The sequence below is a fragment of the Phyllostomus hastatus genome, unplaced genomic scaffold (genome assembly GCF_019186645.2).
Source record: "Phyllostomus hastatus isolate PE091 unplaced genomic scaffold, TTU_PhHast_1.1 phas_contig_432, whole genome shotgun sequence".
NCBI classification, from domain to species: domain Eukaryota; kingdom Metazoa; phylum Chordata; class Mammalia; order Chiroptera; family Phyllostomidae; genus Phyllostomus; species Phyllostomus hastatus.
Window position 1 is genome coordinate 2342813 of NW_025333880.1, and position 21736 is coordinate 2364548.

Genomic DNA, 21736 nt, shown 5'->3' on the forward strand with positions numbered 1-21736 from the left:
TAGTATGCTCTTTTTAATTGTATACTGCAGAATTTTTCATCATATTTACCACAATCTGAACCATGTAGGGATCGATTTAAAAGCTTTGCTTCTCTGTGTGAAAAAAACAATAACAGTTTGAATAGTGTGATGAAAAGGGGGCTTCGAATCACAAGCTTAGATTTTTATCTCAAGTGCCTGCAGTTAAGAAACAGCAAGAGTTCAGAGCTGAGTTTCTGCAATAATGGAGAATGAAAGTTCTAAAGTATTTGTCTGTTGCTTCTATGGAAAACATTTTGAGAGCCAATTGGCTTGATTCAGCTCAGCTGTATCTCTTTAGTAAATGCCAAAAGCATCCAGTTTCATCTTACTGTATACAAAAGTTAAAGAGAAGTAACTTCACTTAGTATGTACTCAATGAGCACTGCTATGAAAACTTGTTAAATTGATCTGCACCAGATTTTGATTCCATCTCTGGGTTTCTGTGTCTACCTTTTCTATCAAAGAAGAAGAAGAAGAAGAAGAAGAAGAAGAAGAAAAGACTGACTCTTCCTGTGCCAGTTCTAAAACACCACAAAATGTACTTGAAGTCTTTATAATAAATTTGAGAAGGCTATTTTTATATCTTTTCTTGATCCTGACCCTGCTGTTCTTACTAAAATCTTGGGAGGCCCTTTAAAGCCAGAAAAGTTCTTTGTTGAGAGGTGCTTTTAAAATAAGTGTCAATTTTGAAGCTGCAGTGGTAAAATAGACCATTAATAGAAAAGTGAATGCACAATAAATGAGTTAGAGAAAGGTAAGATTGTGAATTTATTTTTAAATGCTTTTAGAAATCGCTCTCATAATTTTCAAGATTCATTTCGCAATTGTAGGTAGAAATTTTTCAATTTTGTATAAGACCTCTTGTTTTTTTCTGTATCATTTTTATAGTAAATAATCACCTAGGTTTTGATTTGGATATGGTTTCTTTCTTGCCATTCTTTTATTCTCTGTATTATAGGTCTGAGGGGGAAAATAAGGTAGCAAAACATAATTTTCATTTGGCTCATGGATTTGTTTTTATTCTAGTTATTTCTTCTGAAATTTATATTGACTACAATTGTCTTAAATATGATTGTCATTGATCTTCTGAGAATGAAAAACTGTTTAAAATTTTGTAACATTTATTACTTCATGACCCATTATTCATAAACAATGCTCATGTTTTCTCTTCATTCTTTAGGAAATCTGTTTCATGTACTCTATGAAACCATTAACTATAATAAGATGCACCAGTATTTTATATGCCACTATGTCAAAAGTGATTTAATAGTACTTGAATTTTTATTTTGTATTTATTGAAAGATCATTTAAAGTTATTTAAACAGATTTCATTTTTATCGCTCTTGTACATTAAGAAGAAAACAAAAGCAAAGCAGATTGGTTAATTAATTACTAAGATTTCTAAATCTGTTCCCAACTCAGAGTTAATGATGCCTATCTTTCTTATAAATACCAATTATTTTCCCTTGTGCCATCCAGATTGTTGGATAAAGCACTTCTTTAAATATTGCTCCACTATTGCCTCCAAAATCTTTCAAACTACTTGACTCTCATTCTGCTCATTTTGATTGTATAAGCTTACAATAGAAAGCTTCAGACCACAGCCAGGATTTAGATCCCCTCCTCAAATGGTCCCTAAGGGATTTATTGACTGGAACATCAATGGGAATAACAAGCAAGTTGAGCGTGCACAGGGCTGGCAGAAATTATAGTAAGATGTCATAGATGGTAAGGAAAATCCCCATTTCAGGGATGTAAAAACATGGGAAAGTAACACATTTGAAAGAAAATTATCCAGTTGAATGTTTTGATCACTCAACTATCAATTAGTCTCCATGACATTTTTCTAAGCCCACTCAGTGGGAGCCCCACATCACCCTATAACATCACTTTGTCACTCTTCCATGTACATGTAGATATGAATGCAGAGCAGACTTAGTAATAGAATTCACTACTACTGACTATAAATTCAAATATTCCATAAACTATGAAGTCTAGGGAACCTGCACAGGTTTAATTTCTCATTGTGCTTTCTTGATCATAAGGTACAGATACTCAGAATAGTATCAATGCAGCAGTTTCAGAATACTACAACTCAGATCTGAAAACCAGGCCAAAGACAACATAGCACTCAGAGGACTGGCATTGCACAGTGGTCACAGATGTGAGCCCTAAGATCCGCTGTGCTGGAAGCCCTGCTGGCTCCAGCCTCAGCTCCGTGACACGAGCATGCTTCCTCTCTATGCCTCAGTTTCTTTAGAGTATGCCATGGCTTAAATTCCCAAAGGAGAGAATCTTACTAGCCTCACTCGCCTTTTCATGCCCTACAGTGTCATTGGTCTCGGGCCAGCAGCTAAGTGAGCTGTCCCTGAATCAGGTGTTCATCCCTTTTTACATGTGCTGTGACTATGGCTATAGGAGGTGGCCATGCAATCCACACAGACTTTATCATTAGAGTCTGTGAGGAGGACAGTTTCACTGAAAAGGAGCTGTGGCTGGGTAAGCACTGGGGTTCACATCTCAGGTGTATCTCCCACCCACCATCTGCAGGATCCAAAGTCAGATCCATCTCTCCTCAGGAAAAAAAAAAAGTGTTTAAAAAAAAAAGATATAAAGACCTTGAACAAGGTGAGCCACCTTGGAAATAAACCTTGGTAATAATGATACTTTTTGACACAGGACATTATTCTTTAAAAAAAGTAATGAAAGTTAGCATGAGATGGGAAAATAAACTCTTATTATAAGCAGTGCCCTTCTACCTTGAAGGAGATGAATCTTGAGAAACTGTTTTGGCTTGTCTTGGGGAAACAGGGATGGATAGGGATGAACACTGAAGAATCAGAAAGAGATGAGAAGTAATTCACATTAAAAATATGAAAACTGGAAGTTGGTAACCCAAAGTTTTCCTACCTCTAGTGAGTAGCTTGCTAATTTAAAAGTTAAATCTCTGGTTTTTGACACAAATATTTGCCTATTAAGCTATTCTGCTGTTTTAAGTACCTCACATCTGTACCTCGCTCTGCTTATTCCCTTGGACTCAAATTTCCTTTATCCTGGTCCTGTCTGTTACTTCTTATTCATGATTTCCCATCTGCTTTCTGGTGACCAGAGTTGTGTTCCCAGTTGTCTAACGACGTCAAGAAGATACCTGTGAGTTGTTATTTACCATCATTCATGTCAACAGATGCCATCCTGGGGCATATACTGGCAGGAAGAGGCAGCCAGGAGAAACTCACAGGCAGCCTTGACGATGTGGCTCTGACCCCACACAGAGCACAGGGCTCAGCGAGCGCACATGACATGCATCAGGTACCCAGTACACCATAAAGGAGAGCTCACAATAAATGAGTATCATCTACTCTTTAGGAGGAAATTTAAATTTTAAAAAATCTATGAAGAAAGAAAAGATAGTGATAAGGAGAACAGGAGAATTTTGATCAGAAAAAAAGACAAAGAGGGGAAAAAGATAGAAGGAAACCCAACATGGCTATAGGAGGCTTGCCCAGAGACAGGATTAAAAGGAAGAGAAAAGATGTATAGCACCTTCTAAAGAGTCAGGAACTGGAGATTGTGGTGATGGTTTCAGGAGTGTACACTTAATTCCAAACTCATCAAGTTGTATACATGAAACAGCTTGTACAGGTTTTGGAATGTCAGTCATACCTATATACATACATAAGGGATTCTTAGAAATATTGGATACTGTTGGGGAGTGTCCAATATTTCCTCCCTCAACACATTCTTCCAAAGACGCATCAGCATAATAACCTATACATCTCTTCAATATTTGTAGTGAGGTATTTGTAGGATTGGGGGGAATGTTGATTCTTTACTCAAAGCAAATTTAAGCAGCCTCTTTTGTATTCAATTTGCACAGGCATTAATGAGAGATACTGAGTGAGAACTATACTCCTAAGTAACATTCTCCCTGTACCTCTTAGGAGCCTTTTGTGACTAGATCAATGGGTAAAATCTAGAGGTACTTGGATCTATTTTAAAAAAGAAGAAACCCAGGAGGCTGTGCATTGTGCGGTTTTGTGAACATAGGGTGAATGCTTTGCTTCCAGTTGCGTCAAGGTCTGAAAAAACGTGTTTCATCTCTTGCCATTTTATTGGCTCCATTCCTCAAAAGTCAGCTCTTTTCCACCGTTACCATATAATCTCTGGATTTCCTCTTACTGCTTTCAAGAAAAAAGTATCTAAACTGAGGAGAAGATAAACCTCAAGCCTGACATTCAAACATCTGCCAACTTGTGGAAGATTTTGATAATGCCGCTACACTTATTGCATAAGCAGCCTTTGGTTTGGAAAGAATTTGAATGAAACTTTTGATGGTGGCTCATTTTTGTTCAAAAGTCTTTCAGGGAGGGTGTCATACATCAGATTCCCTGGGAAGCTGCCCAGAGTGACAGGTAGCTTACTAAGGAGTGTTTTCCATGTAAGTGAATGGAGGGGGAGCAGGTCTGGGCAAAGGGAGTTGCAGAACTGAGCTGCAGTTACCACAGACCTTAGCTGATTTAACAAGGACCTTCAGAAATGAACCAAATTGAGGGAGGGGAGGGCTGGCCTTTATACCAGTATCTCCCAGTCATTGGATGTGGGCTGTCCTTGGAGATAGGAGTTTAACCTTGAACAAGGGCAGCTCCCTTTAGCCAAGGATGATTCTTTAGGGGAGACTCCTCAGCTATGAGATGTCAGCACTCCATAAAACTAAGGGCCTCATTCCTGAAAGGGAGGGATGCACATGGGATCTTATGGTTTTCACCTACACCTACAGAAGATCAAGGGAAATGCTAATGGAACAAAATCACTACGTTCTGCCTTCCACCTCAAAAATGCTTTCTAGCCCCTGGCCAGAGTGGCTCAGTTGGTTGGACATGTACCACAAACTGAAATGTCACCAGTTCAATTCCTGGTCAGGGCACGTGCCTAGGTTGTAGATTCTGTCCCAGGTCAGGCATATACAAAAGGCATGCAATCGAGATTTCTCTCTCACATTGATGTTTCTCTCCCTTTCTCCCTCCCTTCCCCTCTCTGAAAAAAAAAAATCCATTGTAACACAATCTGTAATACCTCCCAGCCTCTATAATATCTATTCCAAGAGTTACTTATAGTTTGGAGCATTTCTGCATTATTTTAGTAGTAGCAATATTTTCAATATTTTTTACCTTCTCCTGTTTGCTCTTTAATTTTGCAGTGTTATTATTACAAAATACAATACTTAAATAGAGATAGAAATAGTGCTTTCTCCAGAAATTATTATGTTTATGCAGTGTGGTAGGCTAAGTCACTATAGAATCTGGAAAATCTTTATCAATTTGTAGACCTCCAGATAGACATAATTGAAGTCCTACTAAGTAGAATAAATATCAGGGGCAGGAGGAAGTGTCATGGCAACCAAAAATCCTGATGGTCCTCATTTTATCCTACAAAAATATTAACCTTTTTAAAATGTTTTAATATTTTTTTCTATATTTTATTTTAACCAGTGGTGATTCTGCATATTATGTTGGCTAAATATGTAGCTAAATCATTTTCTTGCACTTTAGCTTTTTAATTTTCTTTAGATAACAACTTCCAGAACTGTTCATGTAAAATTCGATTTTGTTTGGGGATTGAATCAATGGTTTATTTTCATAAATATTGATTTTTCTTTTTATTATTTTTTATTGTTCGAATACAGCTGTCTCCATTTTCCCACCACCACTTTCCCCATCCTACACACCCCCCTCAATCCTACGAGCATTTGGCTTTGTCCATGGGTCCCTTATATGTATTTCTTAATGATCCTTTCCTTTCCTCCCCCTGCCCGTTATCTCCCTTCCATACCCCTCTAGTTGCTGCTAGTTCTTAATTTCAATGTCTCTGGTTATATTTTGCTTACTTGTTTTCACTTATAGGTGAGATCATATGGTATTTGTCTTTCACCACCTGGCTTACTTCACTTAGCATAATGCTTTCCAGTTCCATCCATGCTGTTGCAAAGGGTAGGAGCTCCTTCTTTCTTTCTGCTATGTAGTATTCCATTGTGTAAATGGACCACAGTTTCTTGATCTACTCATTTACTGAGGGCACTTAGGTTGCTTCCAGCACTTGCCTATTGTAAATTGTGCTTCTGTGAACATTGGGGTGCATAAGTTCTTTTATATTGGTGTTTCAGGATTCTTAGGGTACAATCCCAGCAGTGGAATTGCTGGATCAAAAGGCAGTTCCATTTTTAGTTTTTTGAGGAAATTCCATACTGTTTTCCACAGTGGCTGCACCAGTCTGCATTCCCACCAGAGGTGCACTAGGGTTCCCTCTTCTCCACATCCTGCACTTGTTTGTTGATTTGTTAATGATGGCCATTCTGACCGGTATGAAGTGGTATGTCATTGTGGTTTTAATTTGCATCTCTCTGATGGCTAGTTATGTTGAGTATTTTTCATATGTCTCTGTGCACTCTGTATGTCCTCCTTGAGATCTGCCTGTTCAAGTCTTTTGCCCATTTTTAATTGGATTGTTTATCTTCCTGGAGTGGAGTTGTGTGAGTTCTTTATATAGTTTGGAGATCAAAACATTGTCCGATATATCATTTGCAAATACATTTTCCCATACAGTTGCTTCCTTTTCATTTTGCTGTTTTCTTCAGCTGTGCAGAAGCTTTTTTATTTTTATGAAGTCCCATTTATTTATTCTTTCCTTTATGTCTCTTACTCTAAGGGACATATCAGTGAAAATATTGCTGTGTGCAATATCTGAGATTTTCCTGCCTATGATCTCCTCTAGGACTTTTATGGTATCATGACTTATATTTAAGTCTTTTATCCATCTTGAGTTTATTTTTGTGTATGGTGTAAGTTGGTGATCAAGTTTCATTTTTTTGCATGTAGCTGTCCAGACCTCCCAACACCATTTGTTTAAGAGGCTATTTTTCATCCATGTTATGCTGCTGTTCTCTTTGTCAAATATTAATTGTCCATAGAGACTTGGGTTTATTTCTGGGCTCTCTATTCTGTTCCATTGGTCCATGAGTCTGTTCTTATGCTAGTACCAGACTGTTTTGATTACAGTGGTCTTGTAATACAGTTTGATGTCAGGTATGGTGATCCCTCCTATTTTGTTCTTCTTTCTCAAAATTGCTGCAGCTATTTGGTGTCATTTATGTTCCATATAAATTTTTGAAATATTTGTTCTATATCTGTGAAATATGTCATTGGTATCTTAATAGGGATTGTGTTGAATCTGTAAATTCCTTTGGGTAGTATGGACATTTTGATCATGTTGAGTCTTCCAATCCATGAACATGGTATATGCTTCCATTTGTTTGTGTCTCCCTTAATTTCTTTCTTCAGTGTTGTGTAATTTTCTGAGTACAGTTCTTTTACCTCCTTGGTTAGGTTATTCCTAGGTACTTTATTTTTCTTGTTGCTATAACAGTTTGGGTTTTGTCCTGATTTCTTTTTCTGATATTTTATTGTTGGTATACAAAAATGCCTTCAATCTCTGAATATTGACTTTGTATCCCACTGTTTTGCCAAATTCATTTATTAGGTTGAGCAGCTTTTTGGTGGAGTCTATAGGATTTTCTCTGTACACTATCATGTCATCTGCAAACAATGACAGTTTTGCTTCCTCCTTTCCAGTTCAGATGCCTTTTATTTCTTCTTCTTGTCTAATCACTCTGTCTAGGACTTCCAATACTATGTTGAATAGAAGTGATGAAAGCAGACATCCTTGTCTTGTTCCTGATCTTAGTGGGAAAGATTTTAGTTTTTGCCTGTTGAGTATAAAATTGGCTGTAGGTTTTTCATATATGGCCTCTATTTTTTTGAGGTATGCTCCCTCTATTCTCACTTTGCTGAGTGTTTTGTCATAAATGGACACTGTACCTTATCAAATGCTTTTTCCACATCTATTGCTATGATCATGTGATTTTTGTCTTTTCTCTTGTTTATGTGATGTATTACACTTATTGATTTGTGAATATTGCACCACCCTTGCATTGCTGGGATGAATCCCACTTAGTCATGGTGTATAATCTTTTTGATGCATTGCTGGATACGGTTTGCCAATATTTTGTTGAGGATTTTAGCATCTATGTTTATCGGCAATATAGGCCTATAGTATTCTTTCTTTGTTGTGTCTCTGTCTGGTTTGGAAATTAGGATGATGCCAGACTCAAAAAAACAGTTTGGTAGCCTTCCCTCTTCTTGGATTTTTTGGAATAGTTTGAGAATGATAGGGGTTAGCTCTTCTTTAAATGTTTTGTAAAATTCTTGTGGGAAAGCATCCAGTGCAGGGCTTTTGTGTGATGGGAGTTTTTTTATTACTGCTTCAATTTCAGTGGCTGTTAACGGTCGATTTAGGCTTTCTGCTTCTTCTTGATTCAGTTTTGGAAGATTATATTTTTCTAGAAATTTGTCCATTTCACCCAGGTTTTCAAATTTCTTGGCATATAGTTGTTTGTAGTAATTTCTTACAGTCCTTTGTATTTCTGTGGTATCGGTTATAATTTGTCCTCCTTCATTTCTGACTTTATTTATTTGGGTCCTCTTTTTTTCTTGATGAATCTGATTAAAGGCTTGTTGATTTTGTTTATCTTTTCAAAGAACGAGCTCCTGGATTTATTGATCCTTAGAATTGTTCTTTTAGTCTCTATGTCAGTTAATTCTGCTCTGATCTTGATTATTTCCTTCCTTCTATTCGCTCTGGGCTTTGTTTGTTGTTCCTCCAGTTCTTGTAGATGTAGGGTTAGGTTGTTTATTGGAAATGTTTCTATTTTTTTTTTTAGGTAAGCCTGTATTGCTATGAACTTCCTTCTCAAGACTGCCTTCTGTGTGTCCCATAAGTTTTGGACTGTTGCATGTTCATTTTCATTTGTTTCCAGAATCGTTGTTTATTTCTTCCTTGGTCTCAGTCTTAACCTATTCATTGCTTAATAGCATGCTATTCAGTCTCCACAAGTTTGAATATTTTTTACTTTTTTTCCTTGAGGTTGGTTTCTAGTTTCAGTCCCTTGTGGTCTGAGAAAATGCTTGCTATGATTTCAGTTTTCAGGAATTTGTTGAGGCTTGTTCTGTGTCTTAGCATGTGGTCTATCTTTGAAAATGTTCCAAATGCATTTGAAAAGAATGTGTGTTTTGCTTCTTTGGGATGAAAGGCTCTCTCTCTCTCTCTCTCTCTCTCTCTCTCTCTCTATATATATATATATATATATATATATATATATTTATATATATATATATAAATTAAGTCCATTGATCTAATGCATCACTCAGTTTCACAATATCCTTATTGAAATTTTGTTTGAAAGATCTATCCATTGTTGACAGTGGGGTGTTAAAACCCCCACTATAATTGTGTTGCTGTCAATATTCTTGAGGTCCTCCAAGAATTTCCTTATATATTTGGGTTCTGCTATGCTGGGTGCTTATATGTTTACAGTAGTTATGTCTTCTTGATGGATTTTTCTCTTGAGTGTTATGAAGCATCCTTCTGTGTCTTCTTTTATGGTCTTTATTTTGAAGTCTATTTTGTCAGATATAAGTATTGCTACTCCAGCTTTTTTTTCCTGTCCATTTGCTTGGAATATTTTTTGCCAGCCCTTCACTTTCAGTCTGTGTAGGTCTTCTGTTCTGAGGTGGGTCTCTTGTAGGCAGCATATGTTGTACTTTAGCTTTTTATACATTATATATATTTTAATTATTATTGAATCTATTGGGATGATATTGGTTAATTATATAGGCTTCAGGTGTACAATTCTATAATACACCATGTATATATTCTGTGTTCACCACCACAAGTCAAGTCTCCTTCCATCACCATTTATCCCCCCTTTACCCTCTTCTACCTCCCCCAACTCCCTTTTTCTCTAGTAATCACCATATTGTTGTCTGTTTCTATGAGTTTTTTTTCTTTGCTTAATCCTTAATCTTTTTTACCCAGCCTTGCAAACCCCTCCCCTATGACAGCTGCCAATCTGTTCTCTGTGTCTGTAAGTCTGTTTCTATTTTGTTAATTTTTATTAAAGTATTTTTTAATCTTCCATTAGGAAATTAAACTCTTCTGTAAGATCTAATTTTCTCAGGAGAAACAGTTATAACATTTTTTTCTTTGTGTAATTTTAAATAACTCAGGTTTAGAATATATTGACAATGTAAACATATGGGAAGCAAAAGTAAATATTCTACTACAAAATTAGCATTTAAAAATATATCTTTCCAATCTTTCTATACAAAATATTTTATTTAGACAATCTAGACATACTTTATATAATGTTTCATACCTTATATTATTCATCTAACACTCCACTGTATTTCCTGGCTTGTAAATATTCTCCTTTAATATAATTTTAATAACATTATTTTATGGATTACCATTATTTAAGAAATCCATTAGGTAGTTCCTGGTCTTCTAATATTATAAATAAGTTACTACAAACATCTTTATATTAAATGGTTTATACACCTAAGGTTAACTTTTTATCATGAATTCCTAGACAAAGAATGATCACTTCTACAGCTTTTGATTTGTTCTGTTACTTTGGCCTCTATAAAGTATTTTTCTAATCTATTGTTTTCCTCAATTGCCCAGTTTTTTGTACACTTACTTTCATATTTATATTTAGTCACATTTACAAATTAATATATACTATCTCTTTGTTACATTGTTACTTAATTAGTTCTTTAACTAATTGTGAAATTAAACTTTTTTTCGGTAAGGAGGGATTTGTATCTTTGTATTCCTTTCATTAAGTATTTCTTGCTCATGTCCTTGTACTGAACTTTCTTCTAGAAGTAAATTTACTTTTCTATTCAATAATAATCTTCTTGACATATTCCTGGATGGTAAATTCTACTTCAACAAACAAAATGACTATACTTCTAAAATTCAGCAATCTGTTTTCTATTAGTAAGATGATTTTTGTTTTTCATTTACTGGTAAACCAATTTAAAGAGAATCATAAATACCTTCCCAGCACTGATTAAATTGTTTATAATACTTAAATGTTATTATTAGAGTAGACTAGTGGAAAGAACAAGCTAGTTCTCTGTAGGACAAATCACTTAACCTATCCACATCCCAATTTCTTCTATAAAATAAAGCTGAGCTACTTTTCAGAGTTGTAAATGAGAACTGAGGATATTATAGTTAAATATCAGTGATAGTATTTTGGTGCACAGTAGCTTCCTAATAAATGGTATCTTAAGGTTTTATTAGCCCCATTTAGTGTTACTGTATCTTAACATGTCTCCTATTATTGTGGCTTTCCAAACTGTAGGTATCAAGCTGTTAGTGGATTGTGAAATTTATGTACACAATTTTTCAGACACAACTAGAATTTTAGTGAAAAAGAACAGAACAGAATTGAATACATCAGAATATTTCACACATTGTAAAAGCAAGTGTTTTTATGTGGTACTTTTATTCGGTACATAGCACAGGTAGAGGAAGTGTGTATATTGGAGAACAATGTAAAACATACTTCTTATTATGGGTTGTAGTCAAAAACTCTGTAAAAAACACAATTTTATTAGATACTGATCACACAGTATATAAGTCCCTTATATTGTTGTGGTTAAGACACCTAGATTTAAATCCCAACTACACTAATTACTACCATATGGCTTTGAACCAACTGCATAACTTCTGTATGCCTTAGTTTCCTTGCCTGTAAAATGGATGACAATTATTCTTATCTCATAGGGGTAGTGTGAGAACTATATGATTTCATACGTCTAAGCCACTTAGAAGGTACTCAATAACTGTTGGCTGTTATTTTACCAAGACTTGAGTAACATATAATTTTTTCTGAATAAGCAAGTAATGCCAAATGCTGTAAAGTGCATGAGAATATAAACTTGTCACATTAGTCAGGATTGAATAATTAGCAAACTTTTCATCTATAAATTGATGCATCTTAATAAATCCACATGTATGAATTTTCAAGAGCCATGCAACTATTCATAGTTTGGCTATTGAAAAACAGTATTATCTTTCAAAATATGAAGAAATAAAAATAAAATAGTAAGCAATCAAGTAGTCTTTATCAGTACATTAGATCCTTAGTTGCCCATTACATTTTTGTATTTTATAAAAGACTTTTAAAAAGTTCACAGTGGCATAAAGTAAAAGAAACATACCTATATTTCTTATAATCTTCACTTTATTAAAAAAATTAAAAGGTAGGGATAATATCTAGTAAGATTTAGCTAGTAAGAATTGAGTTTATAACTTCTATCTTTTTGATGAAACATCTTCCAAGTATACATTATGTCTAAAAGGATTGTTTTGTGAAGTTACAGAAACATTCTTTTCTCTCAAAATAAAGTACTGAGTAAACTTCAAGTGCATTTACTGAATGCTTACTCTAACAAAAGTCTTGCTTTTCCTATAGTCTTTTAGAACATTCAACTTATATATAGAAATGTTTTATATTTTATTATACGATGAGGTAATATGAAAATATTTAACAACCAAAGTGGCAAAGGACCCAAACATCTGTACACACGAAATCTGTAAACAAGTGCACAGTCACTTACAAGTGGCAACTGAACATCAGTCTGGATGACCAGCAACAATGTTCCACTTCAAGAATATGACAAAAATTGAGCTGAAACACAGTTAGATGATATGCCTTTAATTTAATGATGGCACTGTAGTATTTAACTATTTGTGTCTAACATATCATTTCCTTTAAATCCCACATTAGACCATAATTCCTCAATTATTCTCAACTATCCTGTGGAATTGAGTAACAATGCCTGCCATATCTGTTGATGCTTATGTCAGAGGAACAAATTCATTTTTGAATACATACATACTAGTATTTCATGCATATGTATGGGTTTGTGTGTATAGTTCTAGTCTTGCTGACTCACATGAAATATACAAGTTAAGGTATCAATATCAATAGTTTCACATAAATCATGCCAGCAGTGTGGCCGGTACTGTGCATGTTCCCTGGGAGAGAAGAGCTCAAGCTAAACAGAATCAGAAAATCAGGAAAAGTTTCTGGAAAATGACCTTGAGCTGGAAAAAATAAATTTTGTTCACAATCTGGAAAATTCTGGACTGCCAAGTGTTGTTAGGGAGGGAGGAAAGGAGTAATCGATTGATTGATTGATCACCAGATGCTACAAACTTCCATGCTAGATAGTGTACTAAGATATTTCCATAGATTATCTCATTTCATACACATTAAAACCTTATGTATTTGGCACAATTATTCTCATTTACAAATGAAGAAACTGAAGAAAAGATCTGAACCCATATCTGTCTAATTCTACCCTTTAGGGTTATAATAGTAGCTACCAGTGGAAAAATTAAAAGCTTAAAAGAGAGAAATAATCTATTATAAAATACAAATTGATTATCTATGTTTCTGTGTTAGCCTCAGGCTCCTTGTCCTTCCAGGAGATCTAAAATCTCTGGGTTTTGTTTAAGATTTTAATAATAACCCTGTACATTTGAGACGATTCTTCTTTCCATTGTACTTGCATTAAATACATAAGTATGCACAATTAATTCACCAAAGCTTGAATTCTATAAAAATCCCTCACCTGTTTGCTGGTTATCTCCATTTCCTTGCAAATCAAAAGAAAGAACTTCACGGTTCCACAAACTGTCCTGCCAAGCCTGCGAAGTTACTCAAGCCCAGGCCTGTTTGTGTTTATTTCTGCCCAAAGTCGTGTCCACGATCAGCACAGCCTGAAATTTCAAGTCACACAGAAAAATTATTAAAGTCCAGAACATGTTTAGGTTGGAAAACATGTCTTCACTTCAACCCCTTGAGTATACCCTCCTTATTTAGAATATAAATGTATATTTATATTATGTGTACTAAGAAAAATCTAGGCAGGGCAGGTTTTACTTCATATTTCAAAAGGCAGATGGACTGAGGTCAAATGCCTTGTTAAAATTCATTTAGCTAGTGAGGAGGACTAGAACTGACGCCTTCCATATTTAAAGCTAAGATTTTTTTCATGGGCTACCTGAGGGATTAATTTTTTAATGTTTTGGAGATAAAAACATGTAAAATAATCGAATGAATTAATATAATAGAATAATTCAGTAACATTCAAACTAAATAAACTGAAATAGACAAGCCATGTTTCACCATCAGTGCCTTGATATATATAGTCAGTCATGACATGTGTACAGTGGCTTCAAATACACAACCAGCAAAGCAAGTAAATTATTGATGAGAGCGTTGTTTACAGTAAATGTCAAAAAATGACTGGGAGGGAAATACACCATCAACAAATGAGATTCAGGAACTAATTTCTGTATAACATTCATGACATCTTAGAGTATCAATGTTACAATAGCATTCTTCATAACCATTTTAAAATTCACTAACATTTTGAATGTATGCTATCACTTGTCAACATTTCCAATGTAAATATTTCATCTCTCTTTTCCCTTTAGAAAATACAAGATGTTTTGAGTATGGAGCATGTATGTTGCAAGCAATTGTTTCACACACATTTCAGTAAGAGATGGGTTACAAAGTTAAAAGCTACACAGCAAACAATCACCTATATAAATAACTAATAGATTGAGAGTTTACATAGTATTGTTGGGAGTGAATGCTTTCAGTAACTATGGCTGGTCTTACCTTCTGGGGGAGACTCTCCACTGTGGCTCTATAAATATTTCATGAACCAACATAAAGTAATATGCTAATGACAGGCCATTAACTCAGTGAGCAGGTGCACCCTGTGATGTTTTTCATCTCTGGTACACCTTTGATGTGGGGTCAGTTAAGCCATTTTGAATTATTCTTTTTCGCTTCCCTCCCCTCACAGTCACACCTGAACCTAACATGGTGAGTGAGAGTCTTCATGAGGCCCTGGCAGCAGCCCCGCCTGTCACCACTGTTGCGACTGTTACACCAAATAATGCCACCGAGCCAGCCAGTCCCGGAGAAGGAAAGGAAGACGCCTTTTCTAAGCTGAAGGAGAAGTTCATGAATGAGTTACATAAAATTCCACGTGAGTATTGTGCATTGTTACTTCAGTAAAAACAAACAGTTGAAAAATCACCTTACTCGTCGGCTAGAAAGCAGAACTCCTTGTCACATTCTATAAACATACATTTGATTTTTTCTTATTAAAACAGGAGTACTCTTAAAAATCTGTATCTGTACTTAATATAAGTGAATTCCTCTTTATTCTTCTTTAATATCCATTTTTCTCAAGGATATTAATGTTTATGAGTGTGTTATATTTAGATCTATATTTATGAAATTATTCTACTGTAAAGAGTATTTCTAAACAATAGCTAAAATGCACTGACCCAATTGTGAGTCTGATTTTATTTTATTCATGTGTTAATATTTCAAAATCTTTTGTGTAGGTTTTTAAATTTTTCTGTGTTGTCATTAGGAAACACATAACTTGTACCCATTTATTTGTATGAGTAAAGCACTAAGTCCAATCAGTGGCATTTAATTTAAATTTTAAACTGCAGGCTTATATTTTCCTCAGGTTTGAACACTAACTATGCACTAAATGCTTTTCTGGGTCTTGGGAAAACAGGTCTCATCCCTCACACAGCTTATATTCGAGTGGGGAAAAGAAGTAATAAATCAATACAGAAATACATAATGCATCATTTAGTAATAAATAATGTAAAGAAAACTAAAGAATAGTAAGTGGAATAGGAAAGGGAATAGAGAGGAAAAGACTGTTGTTATTTAGGACGATGAGAGATGGTTTGTAAGGAAACAAACCTGAAGGAATTAGGGAAGAAAGTTATAATTACCTGGGAAACACAGGCAAAGGGCCATAGGCAAGAATCTGCCTGGCACAGAGAGGAGCCCTGTGTGCTTTAAGTACAGGGTGGAGAGCAGCAGAAGATGAAGCTGGGTTGTAGCAGAGGCCATATCATGTGGGGCCTTGTAAATTGTTCTAAGGAACTCGGATTTTACTCTGAGTGAAATAAAACACCTTTGGATGGTTTTGAGCAAAGGTGTCCTGGGATCTGACCTAGGTTTTTCTTAAAAATCACTCTTGCTATTGTGTTGAAAATGTGTTGAAAGGGGGCAAGGGCAGAAGATAAAGCAGGCTGTTGCAATAATCCAGATGAGAGATTTATAAAATTTCTAAGAGCGCTATTCTATGAGGACATTGAGAAACTAAATGAAAAAAAAAATACAAGGAATCAACTTCTTATCCCTTAAGTAATTAACAACGTGATCTGTCTGTCCTCTTTTAACAAGTTCATCTGAGAGGCACTCTTAGCACTTGTTAGTAATTACTATTCTTGGTAAAAAGGCACATAACCCAGTGGGGTTGAAGATGGTCCAATAGGTAGAACCTGCAGTGGGAAATGCAGGCTCCCAGTTCTCCTCCTTGCTCTGCTGCTGAGCTGATGGGCTGACCCAGGTACTTTTGAGAAACCTTGGAGCACACAACTACATGGCAGAAGCCAAATATGTACATCACGGAAGCAGATTCTCACTCAAATATTATATCGAAATGTTTGTTCTGAAAGAAATATGTCATAGGGCAGCAGAGAAAGCAATGAATACCCAACTCAAATATGTATTCTGCCGTGACTTCAATACTGTCTTCTTCTCTGGAAGAGTAAACAATACAAGAGGTTGGTAACTATGGGGATAAGTGTTTCTCATGCATCCACATAACTCATTCTCTCATTTCCTTTAGGCCTTGCCCAAATGTCATCTTCTTAGCTAGAACTTCCCCCAACATGTTATTTAAAATTATGACCCATTTATCCCACCCTGTCTTTCCCAGCATTCCCTGTTCTTCCCCTTGCTTTTTTTATTTCTCACCATATTGCTTAGCACCATTTGCAATGCAATATATTTTATTATTTGTTTTAAAATTATTTTGGCTTCCTCCAAAATAATGTAAGCTCTATGAGGACAAAATTTGGGTCTGTTCTATGTAAAGTTATATCTCCAGAGGTTCCTGCCCTAGATGACGCACTTATATCTGTTTGTTGGAAGGAAGGAAGGAAGGAAGGAAGGAAGGAAGGAATTTCAATTTAACTTATATCCTGATACTCCTCTTAGACTTTAAGGCTATAAGACACTGAAAATCTAAAACATATTAAAATTTTTTAATTTATAGTACTAAAGAAAACATCATTTCAGTGCTTGGCTATGTCATTCACATTTGAAAAGCAAGCTGTTTCCACTTTTATAGTGACAACCATTTTTTAGCCTTTCCCACTTTGAGATGAATATTACTTTATATCTTCCTCCCTTTTCATTAGTAGGAAAATAATCAGCTGGAAAATAATTCTCTATGAAACTTCCCCTTCTTTCTTTCCTTTCCCTTGGCCAACCGCATTTGGTTCCTTCCCAAACCATTGCCCCATTCCTGTGTCCCTTTCATAGGCACTGGAGATCAGGCCAGGTAATTAGTCTCCTTGCCCCCCACGAGATGTGCCTGTGACCACAACCTAAAATAACAGGCTGTTGGAGGACTGAGGTGACACCCACAGAGACATGATGGAGCTGGCCTTCTCCTTGATTTAACAGGAAAAAGCAAATGAAATATTAAAATTTTTACATGGTGTAGTAAATAAGCATTAGAAAACCTATATTATAAATAGAGATATGCAGTTTTATTAAAAATATGTAACTGCATATTTCACACTTTCATTTCAATCCATTATAATTTTACTGGCGATATAATTTAAATTTCTAATAGGATTTATACAGGGGGAACAACACTAAAGAAAAATAAACCATATCCCTACAATCAAATTCCTTGAGGAGCATGTGTTATATACAGGTTGTCGCTTTGACTTGGCCTAATACGGTGTGACACTAATGACAGGGAACAAATTAGAATATTAATCGATTTTGGTCTCCAAACTGAATCTTGGCTATCTGGCAGATGTGTTTTTTGCAAAATTGATAGCAAACAGCTTTAGTCTGTCACTGGAAATTCCCACTTATGAGAAGAGCCGTGTCACAATGGCCAGGAGTGTACATGTCATTAGTTGGGTAATCTGCGTGGTCCAGCCTAGAACATATTCAAACCAAATGGCCTGATGATATCATCCATAACACCACAGGGTTTAAATGTTTTTTTTTTAAAGGAAGAGGAAATGATAAATGCTGAGCATTTTTATCTTTCAATTCATTGTGCACACTGTTATCTAAATGAAGCAGACAAGGTTTCTCTGAATGTATCTTTATTTTGCAACTTTGATTTTAATATGACAAGGGCTATGGTTGGTTTGTAAAGCATGAACTCATGTCATCCAAAGAGCTGTGATTAAGATTTTGACATTCATGTGCTTCTTGAAGTACAGGGAACCTTTCCTTAAGCACAGCAAAAAAACAGGGCCCCAGAACCTGACTCTGAGGCCAGAATAAGAGCAAGTGGACTAGAGGTAGTTACGTAATTCATGCAGAAACACTTCTGGAGAGACTGTCTAACACAGGGATTAAAACCACAAATTTAGGCACAGGCTGCCGGTGTTCAAATCTTAGGTCCACTCCCTACTAGCTCTGTGACCTCAGGAATTTGACTTAAGTTTTTGTGTATCAGTTTCTTCCTGTATAAAATAGGGACAAAAATATCTCCACATGAGACGTGTTGTGCAAAGACATCAATGCATGTCAAGTGCTTAGCAGAATGTCTGGCACAGAATAAGCATTTTATAAATGTTAGCTATTATTAAATTCAAGCTGTCATTTTTAACAAGTCTATTTCTATTTTATAAAAGTCCTCTATTTAGGTCAGACACCCAAACTGAGAAAATTCCAGAAACTTTGCTGCCAAATATATAAGCATTGCATTATTTAAACCCACTCCAACAAGGCCTGTTCCCTCTCAGCATTTTTGCTGCCCATCATCTCCTCTATTTTCCCTTAAAAAAAAAAAACAAACTCCTATAATTTCATTGTCTTACTCATTCCTTTTAGCCCATACACATGCCCAATGTTCACATATCTGAAAGTGCCTAACAAAATTTCATACACACTAAATGCTTCCACAATGTCACTTTTTCTCTTTCATTCTCTAAACTTTTTACCTTACCTCCTGTCAACTTCCCTTCTCTCCTTCCTCCTTCATATCTACAGCAAACTGATGACAAACATAACCCAGATCCTGACATGTTTCTTTGACTCCCATTAACAACTCAGCTCCTTCCATTCTGACTTCCATCCTGCACATACTATTAAAAGTGTTTTAAGGCCCTGGCTGGCGTCGCTCAGTGGATTGAGTGTGGGCTGCAAACCAGGCATCACAGGTTCAATTCCCAGTCAGGACACATGCCTGGATTGCAGGCCACGGCCCCCAGCAACCGCACATTGATGTTTCTCTCTCTCTCTCTCTCTCTCTCTCCCCTCCCTCTCTAAAAATAAATAAAATCTTTAAAAAAAAAGTTTTTTAACTAAATCACCAGGTGCTTCTTGAGGCAGTTATAAGGGTTATTGTCGACCTTCATTCATTCAGATATTTCTGCATCATTATCACTGTCAGCTGCCATCATCTGAAAACTCTTGACTTCCAGGACTCTCCCCTCATTTCCTCCTCTTCTTTCCTTTCCTCCTTATTCTCTCTTTCATTGGCTGGAAGTACAATAAAAGATTGTACGTCTTTTCCTTTTTCACTGTCTCCTTTTTCATTGTCTTTCTTTCCCTTAAGTGGTTGAGATCCTTGTTTACCAGGTTCCGTTTTTAATTATTTTCCTTTGTATTCCACGTGCTCTCCCTGGGTGCTCTCATTCACCTGTCATACAAATGAGAACGCTCGCTATTATCCTGGTCTCCCTCTTATATTTCATCTCCAGTTCTATACCTGCACTCATTTAAGTCCTGTTGATTTTCCTCCTGGAAAACCTTTCAAAGACAGCTGGCACTTTCACACTCCCATGCCTTCTCTGATGCTTTTCTCTCTTTCTGGACTCCCTTTCCCATTAACCCTGACACATTCTATTTTTAGATTTAAGAAACAGCCCTGACTGGTGTGGCTCAGTGTGTTGGGCATCATATACAAACCTAAACTTTGCTGGTTCAATTTCTGGTCAAGGTACATGCCGAAGTTACAGGTTTGGTACCCAGTTGGGGGCATACGAAAGGCAATTGATCTATGTTTCTTTCGTACGTTAATGTTTCTCTCCCTCTCTTTCTTCCTCCCTTCCCTTCTGTCTAAAAATGAATAAATAAAATTTATGAACAACATCAATGTGTGGTTTCCTCTCACATGCCCCCTACTAGGAACCTGGCCGACAACCCAGGCATGTGTCCTGACTAGGTAGAAACTGAACCAGAGGCACTTTGCTTCTCAGGCCAGCTCTGAATCCACTGAGCCACACCAGCCAGGAAAATAAAATTTTTTAACAGAAAAAATTAAGAAAATAGTTCAAATGTTCACTCAGTTGGGAAGTTCTATCATTTCCCAAAGAAGAATTATTTGAATCTTTCTCCAACCTTTTAAAACTCTTCATTAAATATGCTGAAATCTTATTTCGGTTTGGTTTGTCTTGTTTTGCCTATCTTTCTCACTGAAATACAAATTTCTCAGAGGCAGAACAATTTCTATACATATCGGTATCCTTCATATTTGAAAGTGTCTAACATCATGCTAGAAACAACTGTATGTATATCACCATATTACAAATATGAACATTATACCAAACACTGTATTTCTTGTGCCATGCTTGGAGAAAGTGATCTACAAATCTTTTTAGTCAAAGACCTCTTCGTCCAAATGGAAAACATTTTATATATATAAAGCTACTGTGGTGAGTTAAAGATTTCTTTCATACCCACTCTTCCAAGATACTCTCATCAGCAACTCTAAAGGCACCCAACTGTATGCAACACAATTTGAAAGCAGTGGCCTAAAGGAGTGGTAGGTATATCAGTATTCTCTCTCACAGCAACTGCCAATGAAACTCAACAAACTGTAGTAATATAGTTGGTTAAATATAGCACAGACAACATTCATTGATGAGGGAAAATGTAATCCAGTCACTTTGTTTTCCCTCATGTGGCTGCAGAATGAACATAAGTCATTATCATATGCCAGGAACCACATGAAGAGAACCCTTAGGAACACACAATAACCCATAGCATGTAAGCAACAATAATTATCATAATAAGAGCCAATGTTGGTGGATCATTTAGCATGGAAGTATGCACTGTGCAATTCTGGCAATCAACCTCAATTCTGCCTTATAAAAACTGTAATAGATGAGAACAATTATTATTCCCGTTTTACAGATAAGAAGGCTGAGGTTTAGTGAGGTAAGTGACTTGTCCAAGGAAGTTATAGATGGTTCAGGTAGTAGGTATAAGGGTATGCCAGGAAAAAATTTTGCAGTTTTTTTATTATACCATCTCAGGGGCTGCAAATGACCTCCACCATTCCTTGTCACACCTGATTGAAACTATTCAAGTTCTATGTGTCTGCTCAGAGTATTGGTTGATACTTGATATTCGTCTTTGATTTTAAGTGACTGAATACTTAGAACACAAGTTTACTACAGATTTGGAGTTTGTCGTTGCATTATCTGGCTTTAAAGACAAATGCATAGTTATTCACTTCATATTTATTTCTGCACTTATTTTGTTGCACTCACTCTGTTGGACTGGCATGTGGAACAGTCCATAACTACTCAAGCACCAACAGTCACATTTTGTTCTGTTACATAAGCTCTGTATGCGACTCAGCTTTTGCTATCACCTGTTGATTCAATTCTTCTCACTTCATAGAAGCACTGGCTAAAATGTTAA

General features: G+C 36.0%; 1 protein-coding gene across 6 annotated transcripts in view; it reads left to right on the top strand.

The window, feature by feature from the left end:
* SYT1 (synaptotagmin 1) overlaps positions 1-21736 on the top strand; it is a 529074-nt gene that overhangs the window by 314784 nt on the left and 192554 nt on the right. For all 6 annotated transcript variants that reach the window (XM_045845010.1, XM_045845011.1, XM_045845009.1 and 3 more), the window contains one exon: positions 14814-14999. In XM_045845010.1, coding sequence (XP_045700966.1) covers positions 14831-14999 — 169 coding nt within the window. In that variant the 5' untranslated portion in view covers positions 14814-14830. The remainder of the gene's footprint in view (positions 1-14813; positions 15000-21736) is intronic.